The sequence below is a fragment of the Dipodomys spectabilis genome, unplaced genomic scaffold, assembly GCF_019054845.1.
Source record: "Dipodomys spectabilis isolate Male_0828 unplaced genomic scaffold, ASM1905484v1 ptg000700l, whole genome shotgun sequence".
Lineage (NCBI taxonomy): Eukaryota > Metazoa > Chordata > Mammalia > Rodentia > Heteromyidae > Dipodomys > Dipodomys spectabilis.
Genome location: NW_024871377.1, coordinates 61,227 through 80,725, shown reverse-complemented (window position 1 = coordinate 80,725; position 19,499 = coordinate 61,227). Strand labels below are relative to the sequence as shown.

General features: G+C 62.0%; 1 protein-coding gene and 1 long non-coding RNA gene across 2 annotated transcripts in view; one reads left to right on the top strand and one right to left on the bottom strand.

The window, feature by feature from the left end:
* Positions 1-19,261, top strand: part of Lmf1 (lipase maturation factor 1) — a 56,900-nt gene extending 37,639 nt beyond the window's left edge. The window contains exons 6-12 of the mRNA XM_042672363.1: positions 6,407-6,472; positions 7,088-7,255; positions 12,525-12,708; positions 13,127-13,280; positions 13,489-13,672; positions 14,139-14,251; positions 18,190-19,261. Coding sequence (XP_042528297.1) covers positions 6,407-6,472; positions 7,088-7,255; positions 12,525-12,708; positions 13,127-13,280; positions 13,489-13,672; positions 14,139-14,251; positions 18,190-18,364 — 1,044 coding nt within the window. The 3' untranslated portion in view covers positions 18,365-19,261. The remainder of the gene's footprint in view (positions 1-6,406; positions 6,473-7,087; positions 7,256-12,524; positions 12,709-13,126; positions 13,281-13,488; positions 13,673-14,138; positions 14,252-18,189) is intronic.
* On the bottom strand, positions 2,556-4,523 carry LOC122101892. Its single transcript, XR_006146425.1, has 3 exons — positions 4,060-4,523; positions 3,643-3,789; positions 2,556-2,757 (listed from the first exon to the last, which is right to left on the bottom strand). It is a non-coding gene; the product is annotated as an uncharacterized LOC122101892 (long non-coding RNA).
* Positions 19,262-19,499: the final 238 nt, after the last annotated feature.

Below are 19,499 nucleotides of genomic sequence, written 5' to 3'. Positions count from 1 at the left end.
GTGCGCAAGCTTGCGGCGGCTGAAGCCGGTCACTGCTGAGTCACAGAGCAGGCTCCGCGTGGAGGAGGGGAATAGTAGAGGCCTGCGTTGACCCCAGTCTGCGGGCCACAGAAAGCAGTGGCGAGCATCTTGCACACAGTGGCGGGTTCCCCCGGCTGGCTGGCGGGACCGTGCACTGGTGCACATCTGGCGACGGCACCCCGCAGGTGGGTGCACAGACCATGTGCAGACTGCCCCAGCCCGTGACCCGGAGAAAAGCTGCATTCGAAATGAAGAGTAAGCACATAGGAGCAGTAGCTCTGGGTGGGAATGTGGAGCAGCCAGGCCCCTCCGCCAGGTGCAGGGCTGGGCCCCCAGAGCCCCTGGTCTGCCGCTGAGTCAGATGCTGCTGCACCTCGCCGGGGATGTCACGGACGCGTTAGGGCCACAGATGTGAGTCCCTGAGAAAACACAGACACCAAAACTGAGACGAAAGGAAACAGGAAATCTGGACAGCTCCGTATCTGCCAAAGAAATTGAACTTGAAATAGAACACCACTCGAGAAAGCAACGCAGTGGTGAACTGGGAGCAGTGGAGGGCTGGTCAGGGCAGCCCCGCGCAATGTGGGCTGGCGGCGGAGGAGAGACAGTGGGACCTCGGTACCCCGCGGTACCCCACGCGAACAAAGATGCGAACGCTTAGAACCTGGCAGATCAAATCCGGCAACATAAAACATGGTTCATCTTGGGAATGCAAGGTTGGTTGAACTGTTGAAAATCATTTCTTGTCTTGCACTGTAGCGACCAAGATAAAGGTGAAGAGTTTTATCTCAACAGATTAAAAAAAAAAAATGAGGAGAATGCCTGGATTATGGTTTGAGCCAGCCTAGGCGAAAACCTACCTAGGCAGAGGCCCCATCTCAACCCATGTCTGGTGTGGTAGTGTGCACCTGCTGTCCCAGCTACTGGGAGGATTACAGTTCCAGGCCAGCCACTGGGACTCCACCCCACTGGACGACACTGGGCATCACGATGGCATGTGCCTGTCCCTCTCTGAGTGCTTGGAGGACCCTAGGCAGACCCCAGTCCATGCCCGTGCCAGGGCAGACGGCTGCGCTGAGCAGCGCTCACCAGTGTACTCAGTGGGCTGAGACCAAGCGGTCCCAGGTCCAGGCCAGCCCGGGCAGAAGGTTCAGCAGAAAAACCTGCTCGTCCACAGTGGGAAGCATAACTGGGTCTGAGGTCCCACAGGCAGACAAGGCCCGGCCCTGGATGCGTGTGCAGAGCTGGTTTGCAGAGGAACGAGGGCGCCCGTGAAGTGTGTGTGTCCAGCCGCAGACCCACGTGCCTGGCAAGCACCAAGCCAGGTGCTGGGCGACGCCGGTATACGGCCAGAAGCCAGAAGCATGTCTTCTGAGGGCGGCGGGCGACCTGGGGGTGGTCCGGGCCGTGGTGAATTATAGTTACGGATACTGAATTTTGTCATGAAGCCGGGCACCAGTGCCTTGCGCCTGTCATCCTAGCTACTCAGGAGGCTGAGATCTGAGGGTCGCGGTTCAAAGCCAGCCTGGGCAAGGAAAGTCCTGAGTCTCTTATCTCCAAGAAACCATCAGAAAACCAGAAATGGTGCTGTGGCTCAAAGTAGTAGAGTACTTGCCTTGAGCAAGAAAAGCTCAAGGACAGAGCCCAGACCCTTGAGTTCAACAACAACAAAGTCATGAGAACACCACTAGGAAGGTGAGTAGGCAGGCCACAGACTAAACCTCCAAGTGTGCCGACTGAAGGCCAGAGCCACGATCAACCACGATACTTGAATAACAGACCAGCGTGGCTCGTGGAAGGTACAGAATTCGCCTTGAGAAACCAGGAAACTCCACTGGGCACCTACCAAACACCGTGCCACAACCACAGCGCCCCGGGCTGGTGGGCGGGGAGGGGAGGGGAGGGGTCCTCCCCAGGCCCGCAGCCCCTCTCCCGGGAAAGCACCCTCAGAGGCCAGGGCACATTCAGCCATTACAGCCAGGCCAGAGACCGGGTCAAGCCCGTCTCCTCGGTGGAGGGACTGTGCGCACCAGCCCGCCAGGGGCGTCGGCTAGCATGGACGCAGCTCAGAGCCACAGTGCTGCGTGGCTGGTTCGGCAGGACAGTGGCTGCCTCGTGCCAGTGGAGCATGGAATCCAGCAGCCAGGGGTCCCGGCCCCTTTTCTGCCCCGCGCAGCCGCACAGGGCACGCAGGACAGCACAGGTGCGAGTTGTGTCTCCAGTGGGTCGTAGCACAGCCCTCCACGTCAGCTTGGCCGGGCTGCAGGGTGGAGCCACAGCCACCATGCCTCCCGCCGCTGCTGCTGCTGCTGCGTCTGGCGCAGGGGCTGGGTGGGCAGGCGCGCCCTGCGTGGGGGTGGGCAGGGCTGGGGAGGGGGCGTGGGGGGCAGGGCCGGGTGGGAAGGCACTCCCCCCGTGGGGGGCTCCGGTGAGGGCGCACTGTAAGAGGCTCCCGGTCCCCGGGTGGGCAGGGCCTCCCGCAGCACGCGCCAGACCATTAGATCAAAACTGTTGTTTATTGTATTTTTTCAGGTGCCAGTTTTCCATCGGGTGAGGTGTGCATCCCTCGCCTTTTGCTCTGTCATCTGCTCCTTTCTCTCGTTCTCTCTCCCGTCTCCGTGGTTCACGTGCATTCGTGTCGTTTTCACCCATTTCCCGCTGGTTCTGTGCCCCCCCCACCTTCCCTCAGATGTGCGCGTGTACACACCCAGCGCCAGGTACAGAATCCAGAGTCATCTGAAAACAAAAAAACGGGTTAAGAACAAGTCCTTTGTTACCTTATCTTTGGTTTTGTTTTTCAGTATGTGTATTAGTTTATTTTCGGATGAAGAGGTGCTTGGCTATTACAACTTGGTGATTCTCTCCCTCAGCGTCACTGTATCTGGAGTTTTGTGCAATTTGTTATAACCCACTGTATTTTAGATCTAACTTTCGCATATCAGGGAAAACATGTTGTCTCTCTGATCTTGGCTTACCTCACCACATGATTTCTTCTAGCTCCATCCATTTCCCTGCAAATGCCATTATTTTGTCATTTCTAATGGCTGCGTAATATTCCACTGTGTATAAATACCACAATTTTTGGATCCATTTATCTGTGGTGGGGCATCTGGGTTGTTTCCATATCCTAGCTATTGTGAACAGTGCTGCAATAAACATGGAGGTGCACCTGTCCTTGTATATTGGTTCCTGTTGTTCAGGGTAGATGCCTAGAAGTGGTATGACTGGGTCGTAAGGGAGGTCAATCTTTAGCTTTCTAAGGACCCTCCAGACTGCTTTCCAAAGTGGATGTGTAAGTGTACATTCCCACCAGCAGTGTAATAGGGTTCCTCTTTCTCCACATCCCCTCCAGCATTTGTCGTTGGCTGATTTGTGGATGTGGGACATTCTGACTGGGGTAAGGTGGTATCTCAGGGTTGTCTTTATTTGCATTCCCTTCACCACCAGGGATGGTGAACATTTCCTCACGTGTTTCTTTGCTATTCTTAACTCTTCTTCTGAGAAGTCTCTCTTTGGCTCCTTGCCCATTTAGTGACTGGTTGTTAGGTTTGGGAGGGATTCGTTTCTTGAGCTTCCTGTATATTTTGGATCTTGGGCCTTGGTTGAGCCAGTGACCCCTACCCCCGGCACTCCAGGAAGCTCTGGCTGTGGTGGGTGTGCGCCGTGGGTGGTGTGACCAGTCAGTGAGCAGCGGGAGTCACCGTTAGCAAGGAAGAGTGAGGAGGAAGGCCTGCAGCCTCCGGGCGGCTCCTCAGCCTCCAAGTGCCTCTGTAAAATCACATTAAGTGTAATGGAATAAACTCGGAATGCGGCAGTCCCTGAGCAGAGGGGATCAAACGAAGGCCCGGCGCCCTTGCTCCAGGATGAGAGCAATCAGCCTCATTCGTTTTATTGCATTAGCGTGGGCACAACCGAAGAAAAGGGGCTTTCTTCTGGCCTCTGACGCCTTCGCGCACAGCCTCAGAGCCGCGCGGCGGCGTCCTGACCTCGGCCTGCTCGGGCTCCCGCCCCGCCCGCCCCGGGCGCCTCGACCCTCACCCAGCCCCAGACGCAGCGCTCTTGTCCACGCCGCACAGCCTCTGGTCAAGAGCTCTCGGGGCATCAGGGCCGCTTTCTCTGGGGGCCTGGGAGTGGCCGGTGGAAGGTCAGCGCATCTGGCACGTCAGGACCCATCTTGGCCATTTTTTTCAAAATTAATTTTGGGTTGAAAGGGCTCAAAGAAGCCTTTGTTCCTCTCACACTGCTCCGGGGAAAGGACTCGTGGGAAACCCTGTGGAGCAGGGGGAGCACGTGCCCTCCGTCCCCAGACGCCCGGCTCTGACGCGCCCTCTTAGCAGCCTGGCTTTGACGTTTCCGTCATCCGTTTTCTCTGAGGGACGCGGGTGCGTGCGGGCTCCGGGGCACCGGGCGGGTGGCGCTGAGCGTCGGGCCCAGCGCGTGCGTTTCCTCAGAAGCCGGCAGTTCTGCCACCTGGGACAGGAGGGTTGCTCTCCTGTCGTGGCAGCCAGCCTACCTGACGTGCCCAGACCCCCTGCTCACGAGCCCCACCCATGCAAGGCAGGGGCTGCCGCCAGCCGCCGATCCCGGGGCTTGGTGATCTGAGCTCTCTGTGTTCTAGGAGGTGGTTGGTTGTCAGAGCAACTCATGCAGCAAGGCTTTATTAATAGCACAGCTCCGGGACAGGAGCCCTGCTCAGCGCCCCGCACCACACGTGGCTCCCTGTGCTTGCTGGGGGGTTGGGGTGGGGACGTGGCCCTCACAGACAGCTGGCCCTCAGGTGCGGCCCACGTGACTACGCCTGCTCCCACAGGACACCCCTGTGCTTGCGTAGACACTGGGCTGTGTCTGCATTACACTGGGCGGCACCGTCGTACGGCCCGGCCCTGCTCTGCCCCCTTGCCAGTCCAGTTTCATACTGCCCTGTGTGGGCGGACTTACTGGGCAGCTGCAGACACCACTGCTTACTCATGCACAGCCTGGTAACTCACGCACTGCCTGGCCCGGCCAGGGCTCGCAGCCACCCCAGCTTCCTTCTGAGGCTCACCGCATCAGCCTGGACTCAGGCATCCCGCAGGCTCAGACCTGGCGAGTGGATGATGGATGGAGACAGGATGCCGGGGATGGCTGAGTAGTAGATGGGTGGACGCTGGCTGGATGACGGTGACGAGTGGATGGCAGGTGGATGGATGGGGGATGATGGGGATGGGGGATGATGAGTAGGTAGATGGATGGGTGGATAGATGGATGGCAGAATGATTAAATGGAAGGTGGATGGGTGGACGTGGGGATGGAGATGTCTGGCTGTGGTAAGAGGGATGCTCACCGTCTGTTGGAGCCTCAGCGAATTCTGCAAGGCTGTTCCTCTCCTTCCGGCTTGCCTAGTACGGAAGGCGCAGAGATTGAGATGGGCTGGGTCTCCAGATGTACAAGAGAAGGGGCGTGGAGGCGTGCTGGCCCTCTGGACATCGCGTGGTGGTCAGCACAACTGCTGGGCAGAAACCCACTCCACAGCCTGCGTCTTGTCTGATCCTTGCTGGTCTGGCTGCACACCCTGACCACCAGCCTCAGGGCTGCAGCGGCTCCGTGGTTGGGAGACGCCGCCTGCCCGAGCCTGCGCTTCCCTCCCACCGCCAGTCACCGCGCAGTGTGGTTACGCGGGGCCCTCTGTCCTCAGCCGGGGTGCGCCCGCCAGCGCCCCGCAGCCGCGTCCCCACACCAGACCCCGCCGCCTTGTGAGGGATGCCAGGCAGGCCTCGGTTTACTGTCCTGCGCGGGCTGCACGGGGGGCGGGCCCCGGTGACGCGCCCACATGGGCGTGCACCCAGCCCCCGTCTGAAGCGGTGTCAGCAGCGCTCACTGCTCTGTGTCCGTCCACGTGGGCCACTCGGGAGCACACCCCAGCTTGCTCCTTTCCTCTCCTAAAATCAGCACTGGTGGCTCACACCTGTAATCCTACCTCTCGGGGCTTGAGACGTGAGTGGTTTCAGTTCAAAGCCAACCTAGGCAGAGAAGTGCCCGAGTCTTTGTCTTCAGTTAACCAGCAAAATGCCAAACTGGAGGCATGGTTCATGAGGTAGAGCCAGCAAGCAGAGGGAGAGGCTGTGTGAAGCCCTGGTGCGCTCCCCAGCTCCCCAGCGTCAGAGAGCCTCGCTGGCCCTGCGAGCGAACTGTGAACTCCTGCTCATCCGACGAGGCTCAGGGTGGTACAGAGGACAAAGCAGACGTCCCAGTCCCCCTGGCCGGCCGTGTCCATCCTCACGGCTCCGGCCTCTGTGGCCGTCCTTACAGCTCCAGCCTCCGTGGCCAGCTGTGTCTGGCCTCACGGCTCTGGCCTCCGTGGCCGACCGTGTGTGGCCTCACTCTGCTGTCTGCTCTCTCTCTGCAGGGCCTCATCAAGGTGCGGGGAGATCGGTGTTGGTGGGACCTCACCTGCATGGACTTCCACTATGAGGTGAGCTCAGACAGTGGCCGCGCCAGCCCTGTGGACTTCTGCACCTCCCCCTTCCCTTGGGCCTCCCCTGGGTGGACCTCACAGTGTCCCCCAACCCCCCTTGCTGGCTGGGCCACGTGGATTGCGAATCCAGTGGTAGCTTTGGTTTTCCTCGTCCGTCCAGCGGTGGGGCAGGCTGCACTCCCTTCCTGGGGCTGTCTCCCACGCCCTGTGACCTGCCACCCCGGCACACCGTTTGTCTCCCCTTCCTCGCCCCAACCCAGGCCTGGGTGTCAGTTCCTCAGTTCCTGCAGACAGACCCTCACCCCCACCCACCTTCGTTTATGTCCGCTGTTTATTCAAGGCCCCTGGAACCCCCTCAGGAGGGCCCTGCGGGGCCTGAGGGGGCCGCAGGTGCGGTGGCTGGGCCGAGACGCTGCCCACGGCTCCTCCCGGGGAGCAGACGGCGCTCTCTGGGTCCCTCACCCCCAGTTTGAGCACACTCGGTTTAGAGGTACGCTCCAACTCCAGGGTGGATGGAGGTGGTTTTAAAACGAAGAACTAGCTTTGCTTCAAACTGCTTCCCACAGAACCTCTGGGGTCGGCCCGGGGCTCACAGCACCTCTGTCCCTGCAGACGCAGCCCGTGCCCAACCCGCTGGCCTACTACCTGCACCGGTCGCCCTGGTGGCTCCACCGCGTCGAGACGCTCGGCAACCACGTCGTGGAGCTGCTGGTGCCGTTCCTGGTGTTCCTCGGGCGCCGGCCGTGCCTCCTGCACGGGGCCCTGCAGATCCTGTTCCAGGTAGGCCATGCCCGGGGCTTCCCGGCAGCCCGCCCCCGCCGGACTCCGCGAGGGCTTCCGCTCTGCGCTGGCCCCTTGTGCTTGACGCTCATAGCACAGCCAGAACGGGTGGCCCTGCCCCTGGAGGGGTGACAGGCCCCGCCTCCCCGCCCCAGGCCTGGCAAGTTCTGCGGAGGGCTCTGCCCCACCCCAGGGTCACCCATCTGTTGTCGCTGCATGTGCCGGGATTTCTCGCTTCTCTGCTGGGCTGGCTTGCAGTGTCCTGCGTCTGCACTCCTCTCCCTGGGCTGAGTCCCCCTGGAATGCGCTCTCTTGGCTCTGCCATTGCTGGGGTGACCTCACCGGGGTTTAGTGTGGGATCTGGCATGGTTGCCGGTGGGGGAGGCCGCCCCACACGCCTCTTCTGTACACAGCCTGCAGCGGCTGGGGAGAACACGGGCCTGGCAGCGCTCTCTGGAGCCTGTGCTTTCCGGCGGTTTCTACATGTATCCGACGGTGGATACAACTTTAGAATGGGCTCTGAGGCCTGGCCTCCAGCTCACCCCTCCCTCGGTGGAGCACTGCCTCCATGGGCACGTCTGGCAGGGAAAGAAAAGTTCCGTGGCCTTGCCCCGGCTGTGCTGCCCCGGGCTGTTTTGCAGCCCGTGATCCTGGAGCTCAGAGATGTGCAGACCAGAGTTCCCCGCGCCCCGCCCCATGCCAGGGTCAACGTCACGCAGCTGCGACTACACTGGGTGGCGCCGCTTGGGCTGGCTTCCCGCGTCGAGTGCGTGTGCACATCCCACGCATGCGCCCATCCGTTCTAGGGACCGTCCGTGTGGGGCGCTGCCAGCTGCACAGGCACGGCAGCGGCTCCAGCCCGGCCCCTCAGGCCCCGGCCAGTGGTTCTCACCTGCTGCAAAGCCTGGGCGCTGCTGGACACACGGCTCAGGGAGAGGCAAGGGCTCTCCTGCAGGCCCCTGCCCTCTTGGCTTCCAAACCAGTGCTGGGGCTGTGAACTCACCCACCGCCCCGTTCCTTGCTTCTGCAGATGAGCAGACACTGCAGGACCAGAACCGAGAGGCAGGGTGTCCTAGTACACAAAACTGGTGTCGGGGGCTGGAGTCCCCTGTGTGCTAGGAAGCTTCAGCCACCGGAACGCAGACTTGTGTGCAGTTCCTCAGCAACAGTCCCGGGTGTGCCAGGGCCAATGTGAGCAGCTCATGGCCCCTACAAGGAGGCCGCCGGGTGGCAGGGACCCACGACGATGTGGGGGGTCAGCGGGGTGGCTGGCTAGCCCAGCCCCAAGGTCCACCACCCCTGGCACCCTCAGCCCACACTGTGTGGGGCAAGGCGGTGATGCCCAGAGTCTGCCAGGCATCATGTCCACACAGCGGGCGTGTCTGGGCCCGGGGCAGCCTTTGCCCTCCCAGAGTTCAGAGTGTGCACAACTCTGCCGCACCCATCTAGGGATGCAGCCTCCACTCCCTCCCCACAGCCGCCATTCTGCCCCGTCCCCCTCTCCCCACCTCCACCCCCACTCCTCCCCTGTACCTTATCCCTCCCGCCCTACCTCTACCCTATCCTCCACTCTACAGGATTCCCCACTTCCTCTACCCTATCCTCCACTCTACAGGATTCCCCACTTCCTCTACTCTATCTTATCCTCCACCCTGCTCTCCCCCATCCTCCACCCCCTCCCCACAGCCTGCACTCTGTTCCTGGTGCGTAGGTTGCCGTTCCTTCCTCTGGGAGGATGGATGCTCACGTGCTCGCCGCCGCCCACGCTCCAGTTACACAGCTGTTTGAAGGTCTCCTGCCGCAGACCTGCCGGCTAGCCGGGGGCCTGTGGGAAGGGCAGGAGGCCTGGGGCCCCGCCAGCTCCCTACACAGCTGGGACCCAGTCCTAGCGGCACCCCTTTTGAGTTGCGATAAAACACAACATATCCTGTATTTTTCCTCTTCCGAGACACGTTGCCCAGGCTGGCCTTGAGCGGAGTTCTCCTGCCTGAGGTTAGAGGGTCCGCCCGCACAGGTGGCCAGGGTGCCACTGTGGAGCGCACACAGCTTCTCTGCAGGGCAGCCTGGGCTCCTGTGCCGACAGCACCTGCCCTGTCTCAGGCCTGGCTCGTGGCCTCCCTCCCCTGCGCACCAGCCTAGGCTCTGTTCCCAGGCCAGGGGCATGTTGTTGCAGATGGGCATGTCTGTCCATCTGGCCCAGGTTTCTTGGTCAGTGCCTGACTCTGGTTTGTCAGAGCTCAGACCCACTTCTTGGGGCTTGTGTCTTGCCATGTCCTCTGTGGGAACCGGGGCCGGCCCTGTAAGATCCGCCGCCTCACACTCCCCTTCCTCTGGGGTCCGGGCACCTGTTGCCGGCAGACGTGCAGTGCTGGGCAGGGCCGCACTGAAGACCGAGGAAGGGAAGATGCCTCTAGAGTTCTCAGGCCCAGCTTTGTGCTGAAGCCATTCTTACCGAGAACGTGGCCAGAGGGAGGAGGAAGCAGAGCAAGTCTGGAGGGTGACCCCGAGCATGGCCGCTCTCTGTCTAGCTGTGCAACCTGTCATGGGGCTTCTACACAGCTGTGAAAACCAGTACTGTCCCCGCCTCTGCTGTGGGGCCTACTTCTCCAGGCCAGGCCCCCGCCCCGGCAGGGGGTCCTTGGAAACAAGCTCCTGTCAGAGCCCCTCTACCAGCAAGTCCAGGAGCTCCCCATGGGCCTGGTCCCTTTCACTCCCCCAAGGTGCTTCTGCCGCGTGACCAGCACTGGCAGGGTCTTGTGCTTCTGCCCAGTGCCGCCCCCACGCATGTGTCCCGTTCCTGGTGGTGGATGTGTAGACCACATGACCATTTCCTGTGCCTCTTCGGACACTCTTTGTTAGGTTTAGGTTCCTCCCTATTCCTGATGTTGCTCTTTGGCCCCGGTGTCCGTGTGTTAGCCTTAGCTGCCGTGTGTCTCTTCGCGCTGGGCTCTCTCCTGACCAGAGCAAGTCAGTGCTGTCCTCCGGACACTTGCTCTCAGGAGTGTGCGGGACTGGGTCGTCAGTCACAAAGCCCCGGTGGGAGCTCCAGCCCTGGTGTACACAGCACACCTGGCCCCCAGTGCTCACTGTGTGTGCATTCTGAAGTCTTGTTGGCCAGAAGGCGCCCCCCCTTTCTCCGGTCCCTGTGCACACAAGGCCTCACACTGCATGCCACGGTCCGTGTCTTTGCCTCTGCCGTCCCAGGTCCAGGAGGCACTGCCAGAGAGGCCTCCCTGGTGTCCCCGGTGGAGCAGTCAGGTCCTGCGCGCCCACAGCCAGACGGGTGTCCTGTTTAGGTATCCCGTGTTATGTGGGGATACCTACGTGGGTCCAGCTCCTGCCTCGCAGAACCAAACCTCTGACCCTACTCTAACACTGCATGAGTCGCGGGCCCAGCAATAACCTGGAGCCGTGGCCTCCCCTTCCCAGAGCACCACGAGCCCGAGTCTTGGCTGAGGGGTTGGATGTGCAGCCACTTGCATGTGGCATCTTGAGAAGCTGAACTCATTTCCCATTTGCTCTGCAGAGGAAGGGAGAAAGCTCAGGTCTGAGGCATGCTGTGAGCTGGTGCTGCCAGGGGCTCATGGGTGTGAGCAGTCCCGAGTTGCTGTGACTCGCCTTTCCTCCTTGTGTGTACGCTGAGGCAGTGAGCGGTCGAGGTGGGCTTACAGGGCGGCCAGCCAGCCTGCTGCACAGGTTGGAAGCCAGGTTGGTGCTCACCACCTCTGTGACCACTCCCACAGCGGATCCCATCACCCTGGGTGGCCTAGGCTTCCTGGCACAGTGCTCTTGAAGACTTACACAGGTGGACATAGGCAGGACCGACCTTGGAGGCCCCTACTGCCCCAAGTGCTGGACACTGGCTCCTATAGGACTCCTAGCTGCGTCCTCACCGGCCACCCCAGCCTGGCCAGCGGCAGTTAGATGTGCCTCCTGGCCCCTAGCAGGGAGAGGCTCACGGGGAGGGATGTTCACACGTCCCGAGGCTTGATTCTGCGGCGTGAGCTCCTGCCTCCCCTGCACTGACTACACACCATGCCCCATGGCACAGAGAAGCAGAACTGGTGCTGCTCCCGGATGCCGGGGTATCCTCAACAGCACCCCAGGAGACGGCCTGGGCCAGCCCTGTCGCTCACATCTGTCCAAGTCTCCAGCCTGCCAGAGTTGGGATGGGGCAGCTTCAAGTGTTGGGAGTGCTACATGTCCCATTGGCCAGCCGTGACGCCCCTTTAGAGGGTCTGGCAATGTCCACACGGCGGCGTCTGCCCATCATAGAATGACACGGGCCTGGGACCCTGTCCTCACAGAGTGACCCTCACAGCTCCCTAGAGACACCATGTGACTTCCTCTGCAGTGCTCAAGAAAACCCAGCAGTACCACGGGCTGGGGACAGGGCTGCTCTGTGGTCAGTGCTGGGGACGGGGCTGCTCTGTGGTCACTCAGTGCTGTGGGACGGGGGCTCTGTGGTCACTGCTGTGGGACGGGGGCTCTGTGGTCACTACTGTGGGACGGGGCTCTGTGGTCAGTGCTGTGGGACGGGGGCTCTGTGGTCAGTGCTGTGGGACGGGGCTGCTCTGTGGTCAGTGCTGGGGGACGGGGGCTCTGTGGTCACTCAGTGCTGTGGGACGGGGGCTCTGTGGTCAGTGCTGTGGGACGGGGGCTCTGTGGTCAGTGCTGTGGGACGGGGCTCTGTGGTCACTCACTGCTGTGGGACGGGGGCTCTGTGGTCAGTGCTGTGGGACGGGGGCTCTGTGGTCACTCAGTGCTGTGGGACGGGGGCTCTGTGGTCAGTGCTGGGGACGGGGGCTCTGTGGTCACTGCTGTGGGACGGGGGCTCTGTGGTCAGTGCTGGGGACGGGGCTGTGGTCACTCAGTGCTGGGGACGGGGCTCTGTGGTCACTCACTGCTGTGCGGTCCTGGGCTGTGCTTGGGATCGCTCCAGGACTGGGCCAGTGCAGTTACTGAAAAGGGTCCCAGGCCTGCGGCCCCAGCCAACCCGCTGCTGTCACCAGCCCCGTGAGAGCTCCTGCGTGTGCCCTCAAGCTTCCGGGGCTTCTCATCCAGGGGTCCCAGGCTGGGCATGGGCCCTGAAACTTCAGAGAGACTCGGCCTTGGGCTGCCTTCAGGAGTCACCGTGGCAAGGTCTGGCTGGGCCTGACGCACTGTGGATGGCTGTGCCGTGACTGGGGTCCTGCAGAAGCCGCACGCTCACACAGGGCCGGGTGGGGGTGGAGGCAGGAGGCTGTACTCGGGCCTGCACCCCATACAGGTGGTCCTCATCCTCAGTGGGAACCTGAGCTTCCTGAACTGGCTGACCATGGTGCCCAGCCTCGCCTGCTTCGATGACATGGCGCTGGGCTCCCTGTTTCCCTCCGGGCCACAGGGCCTCAAAGACCGTGTCCTGAGGATGCAGCGGGAGGGGGCTCGTGGGGCCCGGCCACGGCCGACTCACGGTAAGTGAGAAGTGAGGCCTCGCCGGTTACCTCGTGCCCACAGGGAAGCCGGGGCTGCCTCCCCCAGAACAGGGCGTGAGCCCCCATACCTGGGAGGGATGCTGTGTGTAGACGTGGGGTCCCAGCGAAAACCTGCCCGGGGAACATGTCACACAACCCCCGGAAGTTCACGGCCACACTGCGGGAGGCCCCTGCACGGCCAGTGGGCCTGTCCCTGAGCCCAGAGGGGAGGACGGAAGCCAGGGCCCCAGGGATAGGCTGGACCCCGCTGATAGAGCGCCTCCTCTCTCGGGCTGGGGCCCCACTAATGGGGGTGCCTCCTCCTCAGGCCAGGACCCCCCTAGTGAACGTTGTCTCCCTCTGGTGAGACTGCCCCCAGGGCTGGGACCCCTGCTAAAGACTCTTCCCCTCCGGCCAGGCTCCAGGGTGCGGCAGCTGGTCAACTTGGTGCTGGGCGCCCTGGTGGCCTGGCTCAGCGTGCCCGTGGTGCTCAACCTGCTGAGCGCCAGGCAGGTCATGAACACCTCCTTCAGTCCACTCAGGATTGTCAACACCTACGGGGCCTTCGGAAGGTACGGCCAGCCTGCACCCATGCCCTCCGTGCCCTGGTCTGCCTGTCCACTCAGCCCACCTGGAGGAAGTGTGCAAGAAGCCAGTATCACCTGTGCCCCCTGCCCCGTCCCCACACCACGGGGTGGCCCTGCCATGACCCGCGGCCTTGCCCCGTCCCCACACCACGGGGTGGCCCTGCCATGACCCGCGGCCTTGCTGGCTCCCCAGCATCACCAAGGAGCGGACGGAGGTGATCCTGCAGGGCACGGCCAGCCCCAACGCCAGCGCGCCGGATGCCGTGTGGGAGGACTATGAGTTCAGATGCAAGCCGGGCGACCCCTGGAGGCGGCCTTGCCTCATCTCCCCCTACCACTACCGCCTGGACTGGCTCATGTGGTTCGCCGCCTTCCAGGTGAGCATGTCCTCCCTTCTAGGCCCGAGTGGTCGCGCAGGCTTCCTTTGGTCCCGTACCACAGAAGCCACGAGACTGTGGGAGTCAGGGAGGGAAGAGGACTCAAGGAGGTCACCTTTCACGGGAGGATCACCAGGACCAGCCGGGCCCAAGTCTACCTGACAGGGTCTCGTCTGGCTCACAAGGACCCTGCCCTTGTGGAGGTCACGCAAGTACAGGATGAAGACACCACAGCACCCTCTGCCCACAGGGATGCCAGGCCCAGCAGGTGGCCAGACCTCCAGCAGGACTGAAACAGCTGAGCTTGGCACCTGCAGGGAGGTGAAGTCAGGCCCCGGGCAGAGCGGGACGCAGGCAGCCCCAGAGGCCAGCATGGCACTGGCAGCCTGCAGCAGGGCGGAGCAGGGGGCAGGAGGCAGCTGCGCCTGGACATACATGGCCCTCACGGCACTGCCTCCCCTCCCAGACCTACGAGCACAACGAGTGGATCCTCCACCTGGCCGGCAAGCTCCTGGCCAATGATGCTGAGGCCCTGTCCCTGCTGGCCCTCAACCCCTTCGAGGGCCGGGCCCCTCCCAGGTAAGGCGGGCCGCCTGCCCCACGCTGAGGCCCCCTCCAAGAGCCTGCTATGCGCCTGACCCAGCGGAGATCAGGCCAGGCCAGGTGGAGGGACCGCAGGAGCCAGAGATGGGGGACCGTGGCTGGGAACAGGAAGAGGGAGATCGGGGGGCCCTGGTGACAGCAGTGAGAGCTACAAGAAGATACTGGGGCCTGACTTGCTGTGGAAAGACGAGTCCTAGGAGCCAGGGGCTGGAAAAGAGTAGGAACCCCGGGGGGGGGGAGCGGGGCGCCACCAGGAGCCCACAACCAGAGAGCAAGGCCAGTGCAGCCTCCAAGGGGGGCTGAGCACTCTGCTATGTAGTATGGACCCTAGTTCCAGCCGCAACTGAGGACAGCAGTCCTGGGCTGGCCGCCCCCCTCCCTGCTGGCTCTTAACTCTGACAGGACGCATTCCTGTTTTCCCTGGAGGAGCCTGGGGACAGCTGTGCCCTGGAAGCTCCCCAGCTGTCGGGCTTGGCAGACGGGGCTGCGGGGCAGCTGAACAGCTGCACCCAGGATGGAACCCCAGCCAGGGGGCACTGCCCAGAGCCCCTCCAGGGCCAGCCTCAGGGACGCCGGCACCCTCTGGGGGCAGCTGCCCTCCCAGGCAGCTTGCCGGGCCAGGCCTGCCCTGCCGGCGGCCCTGTCCACCAGGGGAGGCTGCTGTGGAAAGGAGGCGTGAGAGGCAGCTCCTGGGCGTGGCTGGGGTAGGTGCAGGGACACACACGGCAGCTGTGCAGTCTGCGGCGCCCGTGTGTTCTCAGAAGCTGTGTGTGGATGCCTGTTCTTGCCAGTGCCAGGGTGCGGGGCTGACCACAGCCTGGCCACCAGGAGCGTTCCTTTTCATAGAGTAGTGGAAGAGAAGTGGACGCTGCCCTGGTGCTCCTCGAAGGATAGCTGACATCCAAGCCACAGCACACAAGGCCGGCACAGCACTAGGCCAGGAAGGGAGGCACCTTTGAGACCTCGGGCCCTCCAAGACCCTCCAAGAGCACCTGGCTCTCCCTCTGCTTCGTTGCTGGAGATGAAGCAGCAGGAACTCAGAAACGCCAGCAGACATGGACAAAGAGCCCACAGCCAGAAAGGACTGCCCGGGACCCAGGAGGAGGAAGGACAGCATGGAGCCCCACCCAACGGGAAGGTCAGATGAGGACCTGCATGTCAGGCCTCCCACCCCACGGTGGAGAGTAAGCAGAGGCCAAGACCCTGCGCCTCCCACCACAGTGCATCCGCCCCAGCAACATCCTCACCTCCCACGGGGACGCATCCTCACCTCCCACAGGGACACATCCTCACCTCCCACAGGGACGCATCACCTCCCCACAGTGACACATCCTCACCTCCCATAGGGACGCATCCTCACCTCCCACAGGGACGCATCCTCACCTCCCACGGGGACGCATCCTCACCTCCCCACAGTGACACATCACTCCCCACAGCGACGCATCCTCACCTCCCCACAGTGACACATCCTCACCTCCCATAGGGACGCATCCTCACCTCCCACGGGGACGCATCCTCACCTCCCCACAGTGACACATCACTCCCCACAGCGACGCATCCTCACCTCCCCACAGTGACACATCCTCACCTCCCCACAGTGACGCATCCTCACCTCCCCACAGTGACACATCACTCCCCACAGCGACGCATCCTCACCTCCCACAAGGACGCATCCTCACCTCCCACAAGGACGCATCCTCACCTCCTCACAGTGACGCATCCTCACCTCCCCACAGTGACGCATCCTCACCTCCCACAGGGACGCATCCTCACCTCCCCCGGTGACGCATCCTCACAGCGACGCATCCTCACCTCCTCACAGCGACGCATCCTCACCTCCTCACAGCGACACATCCTCACCACCTCACAGCGACGCATCCTCACCTCCCCACAGTGACGCATCCTCACCTCCCCACAGTGACACATCACTCCCCACAGGGACGCATCACCTCCCACGGGGACGCATCACCTCCCCACAGTGACATCCTCACCTCCCACGGGGACGCATCACCTCCCACGGTGACGCATCCTCACCTCCTCACAGGGACTCATCACCTCCCATGGGGATGTATCACCTCCTCACAGTGACACATCCTCACCTCCCCACAGTGACATCCTCACCTCCCACGGGGACGCATCACCTCCTCGCAGTGACACATCCTCACCTCCCATGAGGATGCATCACCTCCCACAGGGACGCATCACCTCCCACGGGGACACATCCTCACCTCCCACGGTGACGCATTGTCCCCCCCAGGGTGGCGCATGCTCACTTCTTGCAGTAACAGGGTTCACTGTTACTGGCAGCACACACTTCTCACCAGTGACAAAAGACACTGTCTCATGGCCCCAAAACGAAAAACCACTTGTCATACCAAGAACCAGAAGACTTGGAAGTAACAGCAGAGTGGGAACTCTGTGCATCTGCTCAGAGACACACCACAGTCACCGTGAGAACCACAGTCAGCCCAGGAAGACCTGTGTCAGAGGAAACACGCGACAGGCTGAGAGCTGAAGTGTCGTGGCCGCACGACCGCACTCAGCAGAGGCAAGGAGGGAAGATGGGGGCTGGAGACAGGAAAAGGCAATGAGCCAACTGAGCAGAGGGAGACACTGGCCCCAAGTGAGCAGAGCTCAGAGCCTGAGGTCTGTGAAGAGGTCTGAATGGGTCACCAAGGTCCCCGGGGGGAGACAGGAAAGGCACAGAGCTGGAAGGGGCAGAGCAGTACACTCCTGCCACCCCATCAATAGGGGAGGTGCGAACAGGAGGCCCTGCAAGCATGCAAGGCCCCACTAGGAGCAACGGCACGTTTTCGTGTCATCCCAGCACCCAGAGACAGAGGCCCAGAGCAGCCAGTCGCAGGCCAACCCAGGCAAACACACGAGAAACAACCAGAACACAGGCAATAGGATCAAGTGGTCAAGTGCCTGCCTAGCAATCGAGGCCCCAGGTTTGGACTTACTGAGACCCAGCACTACCAAAAACAATGGCCAAAACCTTTCCAAGTTTAACAAAAGGCACATACCTATGGCCAATAAACTACGTAGACCCCAAAGAAACTTAAACCAAAGTTCACTAAACTTTGAAAACCTCAGGCAGCGAAGGCTGTGCAATGAGCAGGGGTTCGCAACACTGCCCCGCGGGCAGCCAAGGTACAAGTCAGCATGGGGCCCAGCCCACGGCCAGCAGGGCGGCGCTGGATGAGGAGCTGTGGCGCCACCCCACCCCACAGGAGGGCACCAGACCTGTCACCAGAAGTGTTGAGTTCTGTGTTGAGCACAGTGGACACCAGGAGGGAGGAGACCGAAGCGCAGACATTGTGTTGCCTGCCCTGGAGTTGCCAGCTGCATCCCGTGGGAGGCGCCGCTCTGCCAGTCTGGGGTGGTCAAGACAATGACAAGTGAGGGAGACAGATAAAGGAAATGAGCTCCTGCAGTCTCCTTCCATGCTCAGGGACACCAGCAGACTGGGAAGTGGACAGTGCACCGTGAGTAGCCACTGAAGCAGAATCACAGCTGGGCACTGGTGGCTCATACCTAGCTGAGATGTGAGGATCACAGTTCAAAGTCAGCCTGGGCAGGAAAGCCCATGAGCTGTCTCTAACTGATAAAGCCATTAGTGAGCTGTGACTAGTGGTGGAGTGCTAGCCTTGAGTGAGAAAGCTCAGGGACAGCACCCGGAGTTCAAGCCCAGGACCAGCATACACACAGCAAAATTCCAAAGGGAGATACTTTACACTAGTAACAAGTCAACAGAATTCTGAGAACCGTGTATATAATTCAGCTAGGTGAGGTAGCAGACATCTCCAGCCCTCACACACGGGAGGACCCAAGGCTCCTCTGGGAAGCCACAACATGAGAGGGGTGGGTGGCGACACTGTGGCCAGGGCTCCAGGCTGTCCTCTGTCCTGCAGGTGGGTCCGAGGAGAGCACTACCGGTACCAGTTCAGCCGCCCGGGAGGCAGGCACGCCACCCAGGGCAAGTGGTGGCTGCGCAGGCGCATTGGTCCCTACTTCCCTCCTCTCCGCCTTGAGGACCTGAGGGACTACTTCGAGGCACGGGAGTGGCCGCTGCCACAGCCCATCTAGGCACACCCTGGAATAAAGGCCAGAGACCACACCACACCACATGGAGTCCCCGTGTCCCTCAGCCCACGCCTGGATAGCCAGCCGGCAGCACAGCGCAATGCAGAGGATGACCCCACGGCCACCGTCCCATCCCTGCAGGAGTGGGGACAGTGGCCTCGTCCCAGGGGAGCAGTGCCAAAGGCACTGTCTAGTCCTGGGTGGGTGGCAGGGCCTGGGGAGCCCACACCCACTCTCCGCTCCCCTCGCCCGGCTGACAGGGCGGCCAACAGCCATCACCCTCCATCATGTGCCCAAGGCCGGGCCACACCACGCAGGGGCTCTCAGCAGAGGCACAGTGCAGGTCTGTGTGGACCCCGGGCCCCTGGGAGCCAGCCCAGGTGCAGACAGAGAGCTGGTGTTCCGGCTGGGAACAGGGCGCCTGTGTCTGCAGAGCACAGCCGGGCTCGGTGAGGGCACACAGTATGGGAGGCACGGGCAGGCCTGGGCCCCCTTCCCGGGCCTGCCTGGCAGGCAGCAGGGGAGATGAGGAAGGGGGACTGGGCGGGGGTGGCAGCTGGTATAGCCCAGAAGAGGTGACAGACACCAAGTGGCCCCTGCACGCCCCGTGCAGACATACGAACCCGCGGGCCTGGCAGGCCGGAGGGTCTGGAGCAATGTGTCCTCTGTGGACAAGGCCACAGAAAGGCCCTGTCACCATTCAGACACCCTGTACCCTGCGTCCTGTGGGCAGCTTACCCACACCCCACTTCGCATGTGTGTGCCAAAACCAGGGCTTGAACTTGGGAACTTGAGCACATCTGCAGACGTGCATCTGCTCAATTGGAGTCCCAAGGCCATTTTGCCAGCCTGTCTCAACTGCAGACCTTGGATCTATGATTACAGGCGTGGGCACTGGCACCAGGCGGGCTGATGTTTCTGTCTCTGTGTCCTGTGATACTGTTGCGAGGGTGGGGACCTGCCACCCGGTGTCAAAGGCACCCAGTGAGGCCTCAGGTGGCCAGGACAGAACCAAAGTGGCTGAGCAGGCCTGGCCCACGTCATGTCCGCCCAGATACCTGATGAGCTCACTGGAGACGCCAAGGCTCTGAGGGGAGCCCCGCACCCCAGAGGGTGGACAGGGACCAAGGTGGCAAGT